General features: G+C 45.3%; 1 protein-coding gene across 1 annotated transcript; it reads right to left on the reverse strand.

Annotated features, from left to right (window-relative positions):
* Positions 1–1840: 1840 nt before the first annotated feature.
* Positions 1841–21284, reverse strand: clic4 (chloride intracellular channel 4). Its single transcript, XM_012823897.3, has 6 exons — positions 20832–21284; positions 8948–9057; positions 6221–6346; positions 5498–5604; positions 4318–4499; positions 1841–3968 (listed from the first exon to the last, which is right to left on the reverse strand). The coding sequence occupies exons 1-6, from the start codon at positions 20898–20900 to the stop codon at positions 3804–3806; spliced, it is 759 nt and encodes a 252-aa protein (XP_012679351.1). The 5' UTR covers positions 20901–21284; the 3' UTR covers positions 1841–3803.
* Between the last annotated feature and the right edge of the window lie 956 nt (positions 21285–22240).

A 22240-nucleotide genomic window follows, 5' to 3' on the forward strand; every position in this document is an offset into this window, starting at 1 on the left:
AACCACGAGTAATGGAATAGTGGGGGATGATAAATAGTGAAACGGTCTTTTTCCACCTCTTCTCCTTTGGACCGTTCCCAACTAAATCGTCGTCCAGCCACGATAAACGTTTTGGAGACCGTCCGCTGATTTTCATTGCCCTCCTCCATTCTCCTAAGTTGACATCCCTCTCCTCCTACATGTAGGTTAGTTTTTTTTCTTCCGTTCATATTTTCTTTCTTTCTTCTTGGCGCGAGTCGTTTCATCCGCCCACGTGTCCTCCCCCCTTCACTTGTGCTCCTTTGTGATATTAACACGAAATGTATGACCAGAGCCCCAAGCAGTCGGGACTGTAATGCCCCGCCACACATCTGGCAGAAAGCACAGTACACATCTGGTTTGTATGAGTTTCTGGGCACGGTTGCCCACTGACGGACGTTTCCCTCTCAGTACAGAGGTCCTATTGTCACCGCGGAGGCAGAGTTCCAAACCGAGGCGGAGGGTGTGTAGCAGACGCTGTGGTAAACTCTTTTTTAACGCAGCACAGTGGTTTCATACGCTTCACGAACTGTCACCTTAAATGTGTATCAGTTTGGTAGTGTAGAATTGTATTTGACTAACATAACAAAGGTAGGCCCACATGCATAAGCAGCATGTGCAGTTATTGTAACCTATGTGTATGCCATTTAATTATTTAGACAGTGAAGGAACATGATGATAGCTGAGGTCACTCTGTATTCTCTTCTGATTCTAAGAAGAACCTCTCAAACAAAATATCTTGCATGTGCGGTACTCTGGCGCCCTCCACTGTTCACGGTACACGTTGCACCTTTGCCCTTGGCTTACTGTTACAGCACCCCATCAGGCAGGTCACAAGAACATGACAGCTTTAAATGTTTCTTTACTAATTCAAATCTTGAAGTTAAAGCATTTCCATAGTATTCCAGTCTTTTCTAGAAGAAGCAGCCAAAAATGCTGTACTCATATGTGTTCTCTTTTTAGCCAAAAACTCACAAGACCCAAGGCAGTACTTCTTAATTTGGTCTTATTTTTGTGTGTGACCATAGACAGCAGCTGCGTCATAGAGCATTTATTTAACATTGAATATGGGATTGGGCTGTTCCTCCACAATATTACTGTGCTAAGGACACTCACAGTAGTGAAGGAAAGCACTGTAGTTCAAGTCACAAAATATTGTAAACAAGCTCTTCATGTAATCCACAACTTTAATATTCAGAATTCCTTCTCGTTCATTGCCTAAATGGGGTGCCACATGTGTAATAACTCCAGTTCTGGACATGCACTGAGGACTGAAAGTCATTATATTTTAAGATACCAGAGAACTTGAATATAATCCTTTGCAAATGCATTACTGTACCAAGGCAAGTAGTCAACCCTCTTGTTGAACCTCCAGCTCTGAAGTGTTTTGAACAGAGACCTCCGATTAGAATCAACTGAATAGGGTGTAATTGGAATTCTCTCTTTAATGGCTAAACAGACTTCAAACACTCATACCAGGATGGACTAAGATTGCCTTTGTCTTGATGTTCGCATCCATTGAGCTAATTGTCACCCAAAGGTGTAAGATTGGGATTGTGAGTGAAGGTGCTGCGGCGTGTTCTTCCTCCTCACAGGCACTGAGCCAGCTGGTTTCTCATTAATTCTACCTCCTGCTGGAAGAATCTTTGATAACGAGCAAATCCAGGAGGCTGACACAAACTACCAGGTTGTGTGTCTAGTTTCTACCTGTAATTTTACTTGGCCCTCTACTTACGCCTTATTGGGGTAATGTGCAAAACATCCTTTATGGACCTCCTGTGCCTTTCTGAAGGGAACACAAAGGAAGAAAATGTAGCGCTACTAGCTGCCAGCAGTTTATTGATGAGAGCTTGATGGCAAACATGCAGAGCTTTCATAATCAATATCACCAGTAATTCGTGTCACACTGACATGGTATGACAGGATCGTGGCGCAAAACATAAAAATAATAATAATAATAACAAAGAAACATGGTAAAGGTGCAGGGAGTGAGAAGCCATTGGAAGGGGAGGAACTGTTCCCTCTTTAACCACGTGAGGGCAACACAGATGAGCGAGGTGCTCAGAAGGTCGTCAAAGGCACATTAGTGTTTCTTTGTCAGAGAAGCAGTGTTCACTGCACTACATCTGGGCGTGTTACAATGGGTTGCTGATTTACAGTCATTCCTGTCAACTCATGTATTCTTCAGAGACCTGTCTAAGAACTACTTCTGCACCTTTCTCAGCCTTGATACACACAAGGAGTTGTGTTCTTTGACATGAGAAATTGTGTAAGGCCCAAGGAGTATGTATATATTGTATGTAAAATAGGACTTCACCTTAAATCAGTGAACATAAAAAAAATGTACATGTCAGTCTTGGAATGAATATTTACAAAGTCTCTCTGCAATCTGAAAATTAGTGACTACATGTGAAGGATGGAAACCTGAAAAAAAAAAAACCTCGAGCCTAGTTTGCTAGGAGTAGTAACAGTATATCACTTCTGGCTGAATATTATTTAAAGGTGAAAGGTGTAAAATAAAAGATGTGAATCATAAATGATGTTTTCTGCAATGATGGCACCTTCTCCTCTGGGTCTGTCATTTGATATGTGTTCTCGGTCACTAGAATAGGTCTTATGGCCACATTACTGTCAATTCCCAGATTCCTAGTTAAGGACATAAGATAAAGATGTATAGATGAAGTTTAAATACATGATTAAAAAGCCATCGATGTCGAATAGCTTTCAGCTAACTTTTGCTCCACAATAGGATCACAGCTAAGAACTCACAATTTGTTAAATTGCAGAGTGCTTTAAGATTCAAACTGCCAACTCAACACATGCATTATTAACAAAAAATAACATGTTCAAACATCATTTGGAAAATATGCAACCTACAAGATCAGTTCTTCAACTGGAATATGTTCATGCATGTTTACCTGGTATTTCCTCTCATCAAAGTTTACCTGGCTGGACTTTCACTCAGATTCCGCAAATGAAACATGAAAGCTACTGACCTGAATCAGGTCACTTGGCTCACCTGTTTAATGGATGTGTATTCTGTCAGTTTACACGTCTCAGTTCTACTAAAGAACTGAAAAGGACTGTGAGCACTGAGAAACAGTACCCCAGAACACCATAGCAAGGTCACCGTCTCCGTTTCAGAGCTAGTCCACCTGAGCGTGGGGCCTTGGTTATAAAGGGATGTCCCAGTCCTCTCGACTGTACAATGACTAAACCCTTACACTTCAGCACAAAGCCACTGCACTGCTTGCAAACAACCTTCAGCAAAAAAAAACATACTGGAGCTTACAACACTGTTTAAACGTACTCAGCTGAAAATATATATTTTTACTCTGCAAGCCTTGAAAAAAAAGCCATTCTCTTTTAACTGACACGATCTCATCTAGTATGAGTCGGCACAGTCAGGAGCGTGGAAGTCACTTCCGTCAGAACTGATACACAGAGTGTGTGTGTATGTAAAGCTCTGGTGCGTGACAGCTGGTAGTATTCCCAACCGTCTTGCCATTTTTTTCACTACTCCAAGATCATAATAAGAAAAGGAACATAGTCAGTGAGATAGACCTTAGAGAGTGGTGTTAACAACACAGGGATTTCCTTAAAAGGGAAGAGACCAAAATGTAAATAAAACAAAAAGGAAAATAAATCATGCATTGGGTTTGCTCTAAATAGAGACAGAAGGAGAAAAAAAAAAGAGTCCATAGTTTTTTTTTCTTTTCTTTCTTGTGTAATCAATGACCAGTCCCAGTGCTGTAGGGGGTGGGGTGGGTGAAGGTGTGAGGGGATTATTTGACGAGCCTCTTGGCCACGTCGCCGTAGGCGATCTCAATCTCTTTGTCGCTGGGGCAGGTGTTGGTGAACTCCTCGCGGGAGTAGGCATTGCCCAGGTACTTCCAGATGCCCATCATCTCCTTGGGAATCTCAAAGCCACGGTACTTCTTGGCCACAACCTGCCAGGCAAAAAGTCATTGTTGGTTTCAGGTCAAATGGAATGGTAATTTACACACACACAAACACAGTCACTTCTCGTAATACCCTGATATGGACTGAATCTTTTTTCATTTTACCTCGTTAGATGTACAAATGCCCCAAAAACCACATGGCAAATGAGATTACTGGATTGGATTATTTTGTTTTCCTTCTATGTGCAAAGTTTGTACTACACTTGTGAGAAAGTAAGTTGTCAAAATATATAAGTATTGGACTAGAAATGAATCCTAGTTAATTACTAGGACCTCATAAACAATCAGTTTCTCTTTCATAGACAATGACTCCACTGTCCACAAGTACTGGATGTACCTTGACAATATGAAGCTTGGGGAGCAGGTTGCAGTCAGCTAGGGTCATGTCGTCCCCGTCCAGGAACTTGCGACTGGACACCTTGACATCGTCCATGCTGTTGTGGTCGATCTCGTCAGGCAGTGGGGAGCGCAGGTACTCGTCCAGCTTCTGCAGGGTCTTCAGCAGACCTCTCTCCAGACCTTAAAATCACCACACAAAAACAGAACATGTTTGATTGCATCGAGATATTTCAGATGTTTCTTTTCCCTGATGGATGCATTGTGTTAGACAAACACACTGGCAAATGTAAGGACTGATTGAGATGGGCATCACCTCAATAAATAACAAACTTCCTCAGCAAAGGATGACACTTCAAGTAATTCCAATTGCTTCCACATGGGGGCAGTACTAGTCTGAACATGAAGATAGAACTACCACGTTCAAGATGTGTATGTCTTTATAAGAAACACCTACTGAGTGTGCTAGCAGACTTCGAGGCCCTGTCAGGTTCATTTGCTCTGTGTCGTGTCAAAGAAATGTGTCAGTCACCATGTGTACACAAGCGTCTCCTTATCTGTCTGTCTGCCTGAATGTCTAAAGTGAAGCAGCAGAGCTGTGTTTGCCTTCACTGTTTACTTTCACTGTGCCAGGCTAAACGCGGCCTGTCTAAGCTGAACCCGGTGTTTCACAAACCAGCTTATGCGAGGGCACACTGGGCAGCTTTTTGAACGATTGGCCTACATGATTACACAGATTTAAACGAGTGGGATTTTTTTGTGCCAAAATAACAAATGTATGTTAATTGGACCTTCTGCTTGGCTGAGTAAATGTGGAACTAGAAGTGACCGCAGCTTATACAATGGGCCCCTCTGTGGAGAGGGTAAACGGCTGGGGTAAACATGCGGGACAGGGTGAAGCAGGGGCAGGACCTGGGCAATTGGCAGCTGGCACAGAGCAGAGATAGGGACACTGCGGAGATGTGTGTGTGTGTGTGTGTTAGGGAGAGGGAAGGAAACAGACAGACAAAGATGAATATGTTGAATCAAATTAAAGGCACATTTCTGCCCTTATAATCCCTTCCACCATGCTGTCCTAAGTATTGTGGCCTGTGATGCTGTGGTTTTGTAACCTGACAGCGGTTCAGAGCTCAGTGGAAGGGTCGCACATGTTTAAGGCTCAGTCAAAGACTGACACTCACCTTCATTGGTATCAGGTTTGGAGTTTTTGATGTAAGCTGAAAATTTGGCAAAGATATCCATCCCTGCTGTGTTGGACTCAGGGTGGCGGGCACCAAGTTTGGCATACCTTAACGAGACAGAAACATGTACTAAGAAAAACATCCCATTTAAAATCATAGATAATGTTACAGTTATAACACTCCTAATGACACCTTCTCCTAACTGTTTTGTTGATTTCCATTCTATAAACCCGCTGCCATCTAGCGCGCTTTTCTCCTGAGTGACTCGGAGCAGAGTAAGGGTGTATATTGTGAACAGTGCTTGTGCTTTGCAGGCATGATCACCTTCCTATACTGGCACTAGCACTCTATGGTCACACGAGCGGCCCAGGAGGGAGACAAACGGGTCTTCCTAGCTTGTGGTTACCAGGTTACAGAGCTGAACAAGTAGGCTAGACACGATTTGTTTCAGCAACAAAACAGCGCTATGCTACCTTCACTCACGTTGGTAGTCATCGTGCTGTGTCGCTCAGTATTTGCATGAAATGGACTTCTAGCCTACTCTTGCTCTGCCTAGTTGGTGATGCCAAGGTCACTCATCTCTCAACTCTCATTGGAAATGAACGGAAGCTGGTCGCTGTGTCGCTCGTGTGGCCAAGGGGCCAGAGGTATACTCTTCCAACTCCGCGACAGAAAAGACTTATGAAAGCTCATAGAGGCCTGTGAGGTTGATCCCAGACTCACTTGGGGGGGCTGAGGACATCCTCCAGGAACTCCTCGATCTTGTTGACGTCCGTCTTGACCTCTCCGTTGAAGGTGATGAAGGGCGGATGTGTGCCGGGGGCCAGGTTCTGCAGGTCTGCTGGTTTCCTGCAGAAGAGCCAAACGGCACAACACAGAGTCACACACACTAAACCTGCGCACTGTGGACGGGCATAGTGGTCGGCCTCCATCTCCCCAAAGCACATCAACTTGTTTGCATAAAGACGCTATGAAGAATGATTTGCCTCATTACAATGAACAGAAAGATTAAGCCACAGTCTCAACATCGTGAAATTACCATGGTCTGCTGTGTGTGTGTGTGTTTGTATAAAATAAATGTCATCACTGCACTTTGGATGCTGTATGTGGAATAAATGTCATCACTGCACTTTGGCTGACAAAATCCTAATGAGCGTTTACACGCTCTGTAAAATCAACAAGCGATTAGGCAGGTGAGACATGGTCCACTTCTGGTTTTGATCAGCCCTGTGTTTATTGTGCGAGGTGGCAGTGCTGGAGCAGGGCCCCCTGCAGAACAATGCCTCACCGCGCCGGTGCCACACTGGAGCTTTCCAGACCACTCCAGGCCGCTCAAGCCAGCTCACCACACTGCTCTGCACTTTCAGCATGGGTCATGTGAGTGAGTAAATGTTTGTGGGTGTGGGTGTGTGTGTATCTGTCAGAGGGGGAAAGTGTGTATGTGCGCATGTATGTGTGTGTGTGTGTGTGTGTGTGTGAGAGAGTGTGTGTGTGTTTGTTCCATCGTGCCTCAGGACCCTGAATGTGTACATCATGTTCCAGATGTCTCACATTGGCTAGAGATGGTTGTGCACAGTGCATAATGACAATATGATGAAAGGCCTTCAACACAATGCTCCTCTTACCTCCCTCCCCCTCACGCTAGCCTACCAGAAGGAAAACACTCAACTAGGTATCCACTATGCTTTGTTAGCCACCAATGCTGATCACCAATACAGTTCCCATTCTGCAATATAAACCTTTATTGAAAGTAGCCTATATATCCATACAGTTATTGTGCAACATTAAGAAGGTTATGGAAAGTTCTAAAAGTAAACAAACACAGTGTTCAAAGAGCATTGTGTAGGCCATGCTCATTTCCTAAATTAGACACTCAGTTGGTGCCAAATACAGTTTTGATCCCCTTCAAGAACTCCTGTCTGGGACAAAATGATTGTACCAACCGGTTGTTGGGCAGAAAACAACAGGAAGTGACCTAAACTCTTTGGCATGGCCACAGGAAGCGCCCCCCCCCCCCCCCCCCCCCCCCCCCAGGGCTTAAGAAGGGAGATATGGCTTGGAAGATGAGGACATGGGACCAATTATTAAACTGCCATTCCCCTAAGGGAGCAAAGACTGCAGCACCATGCTGAGTTAACGAAATCCTCATGGACGAAGTGCGGGCACACACACACACACACACACACACACACACACACACACACAGGAAAAGTGATGAGCAAAAAGAAAAACAGGTTTAAGATTCTGTTTGTCATAAATCGCCTATTGTACACAGAGCAGTTGATGTATTAACTTTCTCATATCTCTGTTCAGTCCCGACTTGAGTCAGTTGGTGTCCGCCTGGAGCTTTCACAACACTGAGCAGTCGCTGCTTTTCCTTTCCACTTTGGACTGATAAATGGAGGTACAACTGAACAGTGACGCTTTTGTCTGACATATTCCACTTAGTGGTGGGGATGGAGACCTTATGTGGAAAAAAGTGGAGGTCTCAACTGGAAACAAGCTGATCTGTATGTGCTACTGTGGCTAGAGGAACAAAGAGATGTTTGAGAGGAGAAACAGAAGACAGCTCTTAGGCAGAGGGAGGCGGGAACTGTCTTTTCCAAACCCCTCTCAGCATTCCTACAGTTCGACTAGTGCCCCTCTCCAAGTGACTAAAAGGAGAAACAATGTCATATTCTAACAATTCATAACTTCACATTCAACGCATCATTAGGACACATTCATCCATGTTTTTTTATGTTCTTGCCTTCCGGGATATGAGGAGCTCAACAATACAGTCAGTGTTTTCTTGTTTTTGGTAACGGTTTGAGCTTCGTCTTGGGAGCTATTTTTAGAGACTTTAAAGATTCTCCTAACTTCAGGTTTGGAAGCTTGGAAGAGGAAAAACCAGAAAGCAATTAAAATGACGCATCAGCAGGGAATCTTAATAGCTGGTTGAGGAGCGCGGAGAGAAACCATTCATATTTTGGGTTGAAATTGTTTAACTGAGATTCTCTCTTGAGTTTCTTTTTTAAGAGAAGGATCACTTTAAATAAATACGTATTTTATTTTTTAGAAAACTTTTTTTTTCCTTCAACGTGTTTATTTCCTTGATCTCTCTGAGCTAAAAAAGGTCATGGGAAAAGCAGATGAGCAGTTCCAGTGGTGGGGAGCGGTTTGAGGTGGGCCTGATCCAGGGTCTGGGCTCAGCCACTCAGGGCTGTGAGAAGGGGCTGGCAGAGCTGCTGCAGGAAGCACTAACAGGGAGGGAGGGAGGAGGAGGAGGAGGAGGAGGAGGGAGGAGGAGGACGTGCGGAATCCCAGAGCTGGGGGAGCCTGGAGATATTTAGGGAGCTGGGCGAGAGACTCGGCCATCTGGTATTCTGGGAAGTGAGGACACTGCATCGTGGAAATGAGGTGGGTGGGTTTGGTGCGGGGTGGAAAGGGGCAGGGGAGAGATTGGCTCACCTTTTCAGGTCCACCGTGGTGACGTTGAAGACCACGCCCTTGAGCCACAAGATCATGAAGAGGCGCTGGGAGAAGGGGCAGTTGCCAATGCTCTCGCCATCACTTCCCGCCTGAGAGAACCACAGAAGAAAAGGAGACAGAGTGAGATTATGCAACACATCATCAACAAACGTACCATGCTAGAAACAATTACTGTAATGACTGTGGGTGTGGCAGAGGAAAGATACATGAAGATAGAGTGCTACGCCTGGTGCAACGTGTCATTTAACTGGACCACACCAAGTCAAATATGGAAGATGCAGAAAATATACTTTTTATATTTGTTTGCTATGACATGTCACACATTACAAAAGTTCATTCATTTTTATGCTACCTTGCATACATTTGTCCTCCAAAGTAAAACTGAAGACACTGAAGTAGAAAACTCGTTTTGAACAAAAGAGTCGACTGCTACATAATTAAACTTGGACCTGAAATCAGCCATAATGCTTTAGCTACACTTGTGGGTCCAGAGGGCTTTTGTAGATGCAGTAACTGCTGCCATCGGGCCAGGCCTTGTTCTGCTTTTCTTGAGACAGTGTTTCATTCACACTCACTTGAAAGGCCAACTCTCAAGAGAGCTCACAAGCAGCTGACCTTCATCCCCAGCCATGTTGGCCATTAATTCCCACTCGGATGTAACGGAACGCCTCGTGGTGCCCTTAGACGGGACAACAGATACATGCTTAGTGGCTCCCAGTGTTCAACCAGAGCTGAGTCAAAGTTTTGGATGTGGGGAACATGATCTTTGAAGTGCAAGATGCGTTTTTGTATTTTTTGTAACACACAGACAGCAAATGGCTTTCATTGATGCCATTCCAGTCTCTCATTCTTAACTGTGCTCACTGACTGGTTCCTCAAGCACACCCCTACAGATTCTCCATACAAATTCAGTGGATGATTCTGGAACAGATGTGGCCCTGGTCTTGTGTGCCATGTGTATTGCAGTGTGATGTTCTCAGCCCCATAAAATAAAGGCACTGTCCCAATGCTGCAAAGCAACAGGCGTGAAATGGATTGCTGAAAACAATCTACTGCTGTAGAGTGGGAGGCCTAGTCTGGCTCCGCCTGCCTACTGCTCCCAGTTCAGTTTTCGCTGAGATTATAGTCTGGAACTGATGTTTGCCAGATGAAATGATGGGCCATTCTGAGGGGCCCACCAATCAGCAATGAAACTTCTCTTTGAAGTCAAGAGCTAGATGAACCGTTACAAACAGTAGTAGCAACGCTAGAAAACATTGAAGAATTGAAGCTGCAGCAAAATTATAAATTTAGGACGGAGGCATTGTTGCATTACTGCCAACGGTGTTTGGGAAAAGGCTAATATATCATCTTGCATCATTAGTGGCGAAGCAGGAAGTAAAACAATCCCATAGTGATCAATGCTGATCAGAGATGTAAGGTGTGTGACAACACCCTTTTTGCACACTGTAATTCCAGAAATGTACTACATAATTTGACAAGAGCTAAATAGTCATGTATCCTGAAGAGGGGCAGAATTCCTCCTGCAGAAATGACCTAGCAATGGCATTCAGCTCTGAAGGTCACAGCAGCTGCGCTCTGAGGGCTGGAGTCAGCAAGGCCACCCTCACATTCCTCCCACCGTATCTCAAATATGCACTCACAATATGGGCTTGGTGAGATCTCAGGCCGAAGACTCCTCTCCTCCTCCTTCTCCTATTCGAGTGCCTGCAATGTGTGAGTGTCTCAGGGGAGTTGCCCCGCAGTAGTCACGGGCTGAGTCTATTAACCGAGTTGAGCACGGACTAATTAAATCAGCATTCCTGTGCGTTCCACCAGCAGCACCGATGGGCCAGACCAACGCACAGGAGCAGTTTGCATGACTCAGCAAAATGGGAACGTGTTTTTACCTCAAGGACAGAATTCTTAAAGAATCTGTAAAAGGGAAAGAATACAGAAATGAACACCTACAGAAACTTCGAATTTCTACACTAAATCACATTGGTGTCTGTGCTTCACAAGAATAGGGGGGAGAAAACCTGCACTGGATAAATCTGATTTATGCGTTTATTTAGCGCTCACACAATAAAACTCTGCATCTGGGTCTGCATTTCCTCCTGGTGAATGGGGGCTTTGTTCCTGATGTTCCCTCCCTCCCTCCCTCCCTCTCAGCCCCCCTGCTGGTGTGGACAAACCTGCTGGGGTACACCCCCTGTTGTGCTCAAGCTGTTTACCGTGTTTGAACCTCCATTACAAGACTTTCCTGTGTGACCAGCTCTCCTTGGAGAAGCCCCGATTAAAGCCGCTTCTGTCCTCCAAAAAGCTCCTCCTTATAAAATGTTCAGTTCTTGATCTGTCTGAGGCACATGACATTTAATCTTAGTGTCGCTATTTTTATCGGGAGAGCATGATAATGAGGTGGCCAGTGTCTTTTTGCAGACCTCTCCTCCCAACATACACCGCACTCCCTTGCGTGCCAGCCGTGAATCACAGACAAGCAGGGGGGGGGGGGGGGGGGGGGTTGGTCTGACGGCGACACGGGAACAGTTCCCATGACGATGGACGGATCTGTCTACGACACCGCCGGCCGCATCTCAAAGGAGACAAAAGAACAGAACAGAGGATCACAAAGGCGGCCAGAACGGTGTGCGTGCCACACACACACACACACACCGACATCTGACAGAGCCTGTAGCATCACCTGATAATATGCCAGGCGCTCTGCCTCCACCACTGCAGGCTGATATGGAGCTCCCGGCAGGCGTGCCCTTGGCTTGCTATATTTAGTCAAACACAAAAGAGGTCCCAGCCGTTTGAGAGGCAGACAGACATGGTGTGCAGACAAGGCTCCGGTAATGGCTGCTGTCTTGGCACTGGCTAATTCCTCCCAGCATCGGTGCTGATAATCGAAGCCCATACACAGGCCTCGGCCCCAGGAGCCCACAGCTGCGGCTGCCGCAGGATGGAGGGAAGGGGGAAGTGGAGGAGGGGGGAGATTTCAAAGAGCTATGATAAGGGACAGGGAGGGGAGAAGAGGGAGAAACTGTACTAAATATATAGGGTTGGATGGAAAGGCTAGATAAAACTGGCTGGCACAGGGAAACCAAAAAATAATTTTGAAGGACAGGAAAAGACAGAATAAACAATGGGATGGAGGGAACAAAATATGAAGAGAAAGCAGAATCAGAAAAAGAGCAAGAGCTGGGACAGAGGTGAGTTGCAAACACATGACAGAGTGACAGTGGGAGAGAAATGAGTACAGATAGACAGAGGAACAAGAAACTCCTGGCCACTCCCTCACTCCATCCCCTGCAACTTCTGGAGAGTCCCTGAGGCTCTGCTCTTCTTCGCCTAGTCATCCTTCCCCCTCTCTCTCCCTCCCATCCTGTCTCTTTCTCCCCCCCCCCCCCTCCATCGGAGGCCCCTGTGCTGGGTCAGGGGGCAGAAACTATTCCAGCAATGTCTCTGCAGTTGGGTCCGGTACAGAGTGCTTGTTTAGATTGGGTGAGGATGCCTGTGGAGTGAGCATTTCCTCTGAGACAGCTGTGATCACACGCCGGCTGACTGGAGAGCCTGATGCAACAGTAATGAAACCCTCGCCAAACCAGAGACGACGTTCAAAAATCACAGGCTAAAGGCTACACGTTTACAGGCTAAACGCTACTGTTTTTACTCCTCTATAAATGTTTTGTAATCTGTTCCGCCAACTGTGTTGTTTCCCCCCTTTCCTCTGAAATTGTGTCAATTTGCATTTCATGGAAAAACAAATACTGTCAGAAGAAGTGGCCTTACAGTTAAACTCAATACAAGTTCCCATCGTTAAAGCTGTGCTAAATTATACCTTAGAATGCATCCAAATCCTCAGTCTCTTGCTCTTCTATGTGACTCCAACATCAGAGCGATGGGTTTACCAGACTGGACCACTCTCCCACTGTCTGTTAACAAGTTGTTTTTTTTTCTCTCAGAAAACTCAAAACCCTTTCTGTCTTAAAGGGTTGGGGCATTCATATGTGTAAGGGAGAGCGAGAGAGAAGGAGAAGGAGAGAGAGCTGAGGTCATTCTGTACTAGGGTGCACTCAGCAAACACACAGGGAGGAAAAATAGCATAGTGCTCTTTTAGTGTGCTACCGTTACAAAGACGTCATGTTTGCTCAACAAAAAAAAAACAAAAAAAAGAAGAAAAGAACTGTACACGATACGCGAGCGAACCAATTATTTTTAGGAAGAGCACCTTATATGGTCACAACACCAAGGCCAAGTCATGGAAAATATTGACGAATAAAAAAGGGAAGGAAATCAAGCACTGTTGAGATCAATGGTGACTTCTGAACTGGCAGACTGATGACAGTTGGTCTACCAAACCATTTCTGTCTTCTATGACACACACACGAGTGAACTCACTGACCGAAATGGTCTGTCCGCTGAATACTAGGCCTTAAAACCAGATTTATTTTCCCGTAAATGGGAGGAGTGTTTGAATACAGATTGATATATGAACCCCTTCAGGCCACACATGATCTCTCTGCCTCTCTATACATATGTTCCATCTCCCTTTTTCTCTATGCAACCAGACACACAGGCGCACAACTCCCAATGGAGACGGTGACTCATGCAGTAGTCACAGACGTAGCTTCCGGAGAGGAGCTTGGAGCACAATGCAGCTGTGGACTACCATTCATCAGCAGAGGACACTCTGCACCCAGTCCCTAATGATGACATCACTTGCCCAGTCTCAGCTCACACCTCAGCCTTCAGGCGTCTCATCAGTGATCCTCACCTCGCACCATGGATGGCGAGACCAAGTCACCGACAAGGATGAGCTGAGGAGGAGATCAGTCCTGTCAGCCGATGTGAGATGATGCCTGATGGGTGTCGTGCCTTGGCCACAGTGACCCACAATGCTCGAGCCTAGGCTCTCGTTCTCCATTGCTGACTGATAATGGCTGACAAGAGTTGCATTGTGTTGCACCCACTTCTCCCGGGTTGCCTCACAATCGTTTCCTCACCGACCAGCCAGTGCCAGGGCGGGTGAGATTCCAGCCTCTCGGAACAGGCCCGGCGTTTCAGCTCTGCTGGGTAGGGGGGCAGTGGGTGGCAAAGCTTGGGCCCCACCCTCTGAATGGAGGCTATATTTAGCAGCATGATGGCCAAGCCTTTCCTCAGCACTCAACATTCTCTAAGGGGGAGGCTCAGGTTCAGGCCACAGTATTACCCAAAAAGGAGCTGGTGGTGAGCACAGGCCACTTCTCACACTGCAGCACCAGAGGAATGTCTAGTCAGGCCACACAGAAAACAGAGGGAAAGTGTGTCAGAGGGGGGGGGGGGGGGGAGAAAGAGTGACTGAACAAGTAGTGAGACAGAAATAAAGAAGGGAAAAAAAGGGAGAGAGACTGAAGGAGTCTGAAGGCACGTGGTATCTCTGCATGTAACCATGGAGAGACACACCGTGAAGAACATCACACCCTGCCTCGGGCCCTGACTCAGGCAGACGTCAGCTCTTGGAAACCACGCGTCCACTTCCACCCAAAGACCTACCAGGGAGGAGCAACACCGGAAATGGCTACAACTGACCCGCGTCTTACAAGCAGCACAGCCTCAACCTTACTGCCATTAGTCTCCCAAACTGCTGTGTGAACACAGTGGAAGTTATATCCAATTGGTTTTCAGGCTCTAAACCTTGCCACTTTGAGCAGCTTTGCACATCACTCATAACAAACAGATTCAATGCAATAGTCAACAAAATCCCCTGTGCCAGGTCTTAGTGTGGCCATAGGAGGGATTGACCTGGTTTTACATCCCAATATCTACAACTAGATAGCGTTGTTTCACAAAAATATTCAAGAACGTGAATGCAAATGGTAATCACAGCCATACTGGGACAAACAGACCAGGGCATGGTCCTGGTTAGCATGGGGGAAGCAAATGTTAAGGTGTAGGAACATGGTGATCATTGTTGACTGTGAGCGCTGTGTACATTCTGGCTATCCAGTGCAAATACTGGAGTATTTCTAAAAGATTACATTCCTAGCCAGAGCATCAGAGGACCCAGAGGGCATCGTCTGAAGAATGAAAAGGGAGGCTCTATTCGACTCAGACAAATATTAGCCAAACATCCAGGAATGAGAGGTGATGAAATAAGTAAATGTTGAACGGGTCAAATATGTATTGGCACAAGTTTAAGATTAAAAAAAAGTTATTGTTCTCCTAGTGAAAAGCCTCAAACTTTAAAAAAAAAGACATATAGAACAACAAGAATCTCTCAAGGGGAGACAAAAACAAATATTAGCGTAAAACTGAGCTTACTTCTAGGGTCCGATGCTCGAACAACACCCTCTAGACCAATGAGCAAGAGTCACATGCTGGATTACTCCCCGACTTCCTCATCTCTCAACACACACACACACACACACACACACACACCTTGACTTCAACAGATCAAAAAGTCATGTACGCAAACACTGAATGCATAAACATAACCAAACTGTTGACTGACAACATTTACAATCAACGTGTACAACCAATCAGCCTGAAAAAGACCCCTGATGTCTAGACATACAGTGCTATGATGGCACAGCCTGTGGCATGGGGCATTTGTGGCGAGACAAAAACATCACTGTTACGTACCCGTTTGAAGTCAAGTAGGGTGGGGATGGGTGGGTATGTATACTGATTAAGATCATATTATATCACGACAGATGACAGATCCACTGAACATCTTTAACATCACAATGATGTTTGTCAATACCAGACAAATCAGGTTTAAATATACAGTGACAGCAACAATGGCAATTATCTGGAGGTCAAAGTCAAGGCCCTTCTTCTCCACTGCTGTAAGGAACAGGTTACTGTACTTACCCTTAAAGCTCACCTGCCCTGTTACTCAATTTAACCACAGGTATAAAACCTGCAGGTAACAGGAGATGAGTGGACGGTGTTGTGGAGGATCATGTTGCAGAGAGCACAGGGCAGGCTACAAGCTCCCTGTAATTACGCAGACACAGCAGACATGTTCTAGCTATAAAGACGTGCTGTCAGACAAATCAATACGTTGAGTTACTGTGTGTACCGATTCATAAAGCCCCCCCCCACACTCCACACTAATGCATTCTGACCCAATCAACTGGTACTGCTATTGTCAATGTTGGTATTCTTCAGAGCCACACAATGGTTCTGAGATGGGAGGATTCCAAGATTTAAAGACTGGAAAGGTGACAAGTCATCAGTATGAAGGTCAACCACTATCACCGTAAACAAGAGGGAACAGGTCTCGACTGCTCGTAAAAGCCATCTGACAAGGACATGGTAAGCTATTGTGGCAGCTAAATTGACAGCGGAAGACTGCATTCTGTCATCTTGAGTAAAGAGGGGATAACATGAAAAGCTCAGGTCCTGTTTGAGGGACTGCACTGAATGCAAGCAAGTTGCAAACACTCCCTGTGCCATTTACGATGTCAAACATGAGTAAGGCGTTGACCACTGAGAGGGCTTTCACACAGGAAAGGGAAAGCTCAGAGCTGTGCATAAATCAGATAATAGAAATCCCCATTCTGCTAGTTTTAGTTGATCATCTTGGGTTCTCTGACAGACCCATCAATGAGTTTGTGTTTGGCTGTTTATCCCAGTAAGATAGCCTATATCTGAGAGATGAACCAGTTTAGAAGGATCCATGTACAAAGAGATCCCACCAACTCAGAGCAAAACTAAATGTGTAACAAGCAACGCATAGTGAAACCAACCAACCAACCCTTGTTTTAAAGTCACCCTTTTTTTGCTCTCTCTCCCCTCTGACTCAATTAAATCTTTAACTATTCCCTCTCAGTCTGTTCTAATGTTGATTTAAGCTGGGGTCATTTCCCGTCATTGGTTCTACAAGAAATGCCTCATTTGTAGCCTACCCAGCTTCCCAGGAAGAAGTACAAGAGAGGGGGAGAGTACTTTTCCTTGAGTGAGCTAGAGACATTTTTCAGTGGAAGACGTGGTTTAACTCTGACTCATAAGGATAACAGCATGGTACAGATGAGTTTACACTAAATCGGCCAACAGTGGCATTTGGTTGGGTTTACATTGGCAAACACTGATCTTTGTTTCCAAGAACATGCCCATATGCATGTGTCTAATATTGTCTAATAAAAGGCTACCATGTTCGTTTGGGGAGGTTGTTATTTAGCGCAAGGATGCATTCAATGAGGGTTGAACCCACGCGTGTCAAAGACTGCGCCCCTTAGTCATGAGCCCAATCTTAAACAGCTCTTCCAAGGCGCACACAAGGAGTCAAGGAGCCCAGGGCTGCTCTTCCTGGAAGTGGTGGGTCCCTGGGGTAGCAACAAGGTCTTTGCAGGCAGAGGACTGCAGGGGATGAATCCAACAGTCTGGGGTTAGGCACACTTGGGCCCATCCCTTGGAGGTTTCCATATGAATTGAGAAGATGACACAAATATTTGTGGATGAAGCCTCACTGGCATTTACAGCTGCATACCTCCCTGTGTTCATATCAGTCTGTAAGGGCTATTTCACGCCAAACCCAGTTCCAGAGTCTAAATAAAGTGGTCACAAGGGCTCCAGTAGGGCAAGGCATTTTAATTTTTGTATAGGAGTGTGTTTTCAACTACAGCAGCCACACATCCTGTCATTAAGTTTGGAATCCACTGGGATCAAAGTGAACACGACCTCTGTAACTTGCCAGCTGATCTAGTGACTCGTAAACAATTATTAATCTGCCAGTGGATCCACGTGGGTGCAAGGGTTGATTTGAGTTTTTTTAGCCTGGCTAACTGAGCAACTGCACAACTCCTACCAATAAAATCCCTCAGTACAGAGGCCAGGGCTCATCCCAGGACTTGATGCAGCAGACAAAACAGTCACCATGGCAATCTAGCGAAAGCAGACAAAAACACTGCTGCCTGCCTCATAGTGGGCAGCGGCCTGGTGAACTCAAGACTCCACAGGATTATAAGTCTGCTTCTTCCACTTCCAAGTCACCGGTCATTACAACCAATGCATAGCAGCATTTCTAAAGAGCGAGATCTAGTAATTGAGCCAATTGTGTAGTATTTTGTATAAACAATCTGCCTGGTGTAATGTATACAGCAGACAAGATTGAACCCACATGACAGATTCTAGACAATGAGGAAAAAAATGAAACCAGACACTCAAGAAACTAGGGAATTTTTGGATGTCCTTCAGGGCAACTGAACACACTGAAACTGTTGTTGCCATGTTGGACCCTTTGAACCCCTAATACATCAGGCCAGACCCTTCACCTGTCATCGTTAGAGGAGGATCACAAAGCTCTTGAGGTTTCACCAGTGATAAATCTTATCAAACAAAGATAGAATTTCTCCATAAAAAGGTGTGGAGAGAGGTGTGACAGGGAGACGTGGCTGGGGATGGGATGTTGCAATGCTGCAGCCGGAGCTGGTGGCCTATGTTCCTTGTACACTTTATCAGTCACTTCCAGAAGCAGTGGTTTGTTTGGTGCCTATGGCAACATGCAGGCCTGCCTCATTGTCTTAGAGGGGGCCTGTCTGATGTACCAGAGTGGGAGCAACGATGAACGACACCCTGGCTACATCAATAATGCAAGTGCCCGTCAGCTTCAAAGCCTGAAAGGGAGGCAAGGAACACTAGTTATCACACTTTGCTAAAAAGTGCACACTCTCACTCATACACAAACACACAGACTCAGAGAAAGAGAAAGAAAGAAAAACATACATACAGACAGACAGACAGACAGACAGACAGACAGACAGACAGACACGCACACACACACAGAGTGTTAAGATGGAGCTCCCGGAGAATGGAAAGGAGACCCAGAGCATGTGAGGTGCTGTCAGTTGCTGCTGGCAGCGAGAGGTTGCTCTCTGAGGAAGCTCACTGTCGCTGACTGGCTGTGTCATTCGTCCGCCAAAGGCAGCTGATTAAATCCAAACTCAAAGCACATTATCAATGCAAAACATACATCCTTTCTCTTTCTTCTTCTCCCTTTCTGGACCTCTGTTCAGGACATCTGTCATCAAAGAAATAATGAGCTTATGTATCGAACCAAAAAAGGATTACAAAATAATGCAATTAGAGAAATGCAGTTGAAATCACAACCAACATCTGTTAAACAAACTTTTAAGAGATAGTCTATTACATACTGCAAAAATACTTCACACGAGAACCACCTAATATAGGCTTCATTACCTTCAGTAAATATGTGTACTACCTGGACCTTCATTCCTCAACTAGCAAAGAAGGAATAGAAATCAGCAGCTGTAAGCCTTGGCCTAGAACCACCCGAAGATTGAATCATGAACTGCATTTTACAGCACTAACTACTTGTGCCAAAAGGAAAGCCATCAATAAATCTATCCTATCCAGTGGCATACTGTTAATAGTTCAACATTCCTAAAGAGATACTTAATGCAGCGGGACAGTAACATTTCAGTTTGCTTGCTACCCTCTTACACGCGTCAGCAAAGTTTGGTCATTCATTTTTTTTTAAACCCGCCACTTTAGGGGTGAACGAAGGAGAAGAGCACCAAGTACACAGAGGATCCTGTGATTACAGCATGCAATGGATCTTCTACTTGACTGAAGCCATCAGAGGAATTTGACATGGCTCTGTGATTGCATTGCCACAATAAGCTTGGTTGCCCACTGTGTAGGACTACTTGTGCCCCTCTTTTTTTTGGCTCATAATTAAATTCAGCTCCCAACCCCACGCCCCCTTTTACTCCCTCTCCTTCCATGTCATCCTCTGTTCAACCCCCTCTGTCTGTTTTCCCTCTAGGTTTTTCCCGCTCTGCCAAGCAAAAGGGCCCCTGGAAAAAAAAAAGCAACAGATCACAAATGGGGAGCAGCCGGTGGTTGGGCTTGCGTCAAGCCCCCTGGACAACACGTTTTCCAGATAATGTCCATTATCCTCCTTTGGGAAGGGTCAATACATGTTCACTGAAAATAACAAAAAGCTTCATCACTCCTTCATAAGACCCTTACGCAGACAAGATAAATTGGTTTCAATTTCACAGGGTAGGGTGAAACACCACAAGGTAGTGCGCAACAAACAAGACAGACAATTTAGATATTATTTGGGCTATGGGCCACAGAACATTTATATATGAATGTTCTTGGCAAAGATGAAATCCGTTAGGTCATTATCTAGCGAACACAATTGAGCCAAAAGTGTCTACATTTCATATGGACCATGTAGTAGTTTACACCACAGTGTACCACGGTTATACAAAGAAGCAATGCAAGAGAGGTACAATCCCGAACAGTATCCTTGGCCGGACGGATATCCTGTCAATGCCTTTGGCTACATTGTTTCGGCAGTGGAGGAAAACGTAGGAAGAAAAAGAAAGTCTACGTTGGGACATAGTTAAATTAAACTTACTACTGGAATTTGTAAAAAAAAATCTTGCATAAGGCATCGCGAAGGTAACAGATCTTGTATACCTACAATTATCATGTTAGTGGTTCGACGAAGCTTTGGGCTGTAGAAGCGTATCCGCCCTGTCTTTGCGGCTGACATCCATAGCCCACATGGCAGCTAAAGGTGTCTTCAACAGTGTGCGAATACTGCTGTTTTACCTTAAGACCTATTTAATCATTTTTTTACAGTACATTTCAGTTGGGTGACACAGCACGGGCCAGACCAAACGCGTATAGCCTAATTCAACCAAGTTATCCAAAAACAGCTATGCATACGTTCACAAACATCAACGCTTGATACAGCTACATTCCAACCGTAGTAAGACGTTAAGTTTATAAAACTGAGTACGGTTTCGTACGAATTTCGTTGTACACTGTGCATTAAGTTTGTTTTTCATTTTTGCCTATTAGGACAAAATTGCATCTAATTTGAGGTAGGATTAACTTGGACGAATGTGGGAATCCTTACCTTTACAAAGAGTTCGATAACGGGTTCGTTATCGCCCTTCACTCCGTTCTGGGGTACCGAAAGAGACATTTTTAAGTTAGTTTTTTAAGTTTCCACCGTAACTGGCCTCCTCAGCCAAAGAAAAAAAGGCAACTATTTTCCCAGCAGCAATGTTCTCCGCCTCCCCGTCCGTGCAGCCTTCGGATAACCGTTTTCCCAACCAAGTTGTGATGGCCAGCTGGAACCGCGCAGCAATTCTCACACAAGTCGAGTTCACGCAGCTCGTTTGCCACTGGTGCCGACTGATACAAAGAAGAGTATTTCCCCGCTTTTCTAGAAGCTCGATATGGCTATCAATGCATTGTTAAGCCTCCCCTACTCTTTGGTCTTTTACGTTGCACTAGACTGGAGAGTATGATGGGGTGAGGGAAAAAAGCAACGGGAATATTTAAAGGCGTGATGTCATCTGCACGGCAAACAAAAAGTGGGCTGGGTTTGAGGGGAGTCTTGGAGAAGAGAATGCCTGCAGCGCTTCTGTACGTTGTGTGACAGAGACGACCAATAGCCGAAGGCCGTCTCATTTGCATCAGTGCAGTTGGTCATGTTAACAGAATTCCACACAATGTATTTAAGACACAGCCACCCATTACTTTTGTTAATGCGTCCAAATCTTCTCTTCATAAAAGAATCCACCTCCACCATTACAAACTTTTTGAAGACTACAGAGGGCCAATTCTTTGGCCAAATGTAACCATCTGGTGGGCTAGGCAATATTGTAGGCGATGCAAGGGGAACTTGGTCACAGAATAATGAGAAAATAAACTCATACTAAAACTAGTCCTAACATCATATCCTAAAACTAAGTATGTTATTTGTTATTTCACACCTGTCAAAACGATTCAAAGTGAACGAAAGAGATTTAACTGGTTGTTCTGCTCTAACTGGCTTAACTCAGCTGGCTGGCGTCATCCCTCGGGACCCTGTTCCAACAGGCTCCCATGTGACGCTGGCCCTAGCAACCGTACACAGAGACCTACCGCAGCCTCAGCCTACCTCCGGCAGTAGTGGAGCAGGTGCTGCAAAACAAAGCCTTAGTGGCCTTCAATGGTTGCGCCGAGATTCTGTTCCTACATTCACATCTAGTTTTCATAACAGTGTAGGCACACCAACCCTTATTACTATACTTGTTTTTACTCTGAAGTAGTCACCCTTACACATGCACAGTGCCAGGGCACTCATTGGCCTAGACAAAAGCCATAGCCGGGTGCAGTGCCCATGCAGTCCTATGTTGGCAGGATGGCTTTCTACCTCCCAAGTGTTGATCTCATCTGAAAATGGCTACAAAGCTGATGACCACCTAATGCTAATCAAAGTAGTAGTTGAACCCTTTAGGAATCTCCTTTGCACTCTCAAGAGCTCTAATGCTTACA

Source organism: Clupea harengus, chromosome 14, assembly GCF_900700415.2.
Source record: "Clupea harengus chromosome 14, Ch_v2.0.2, whole genome shotgun sequence".
Taxonomy (NCBI): Eukaryota; Metazoa; Chordata; class Actinopteri; order Clupeiformes; family Clupeidae; genus Clupea; species Clupea harengus.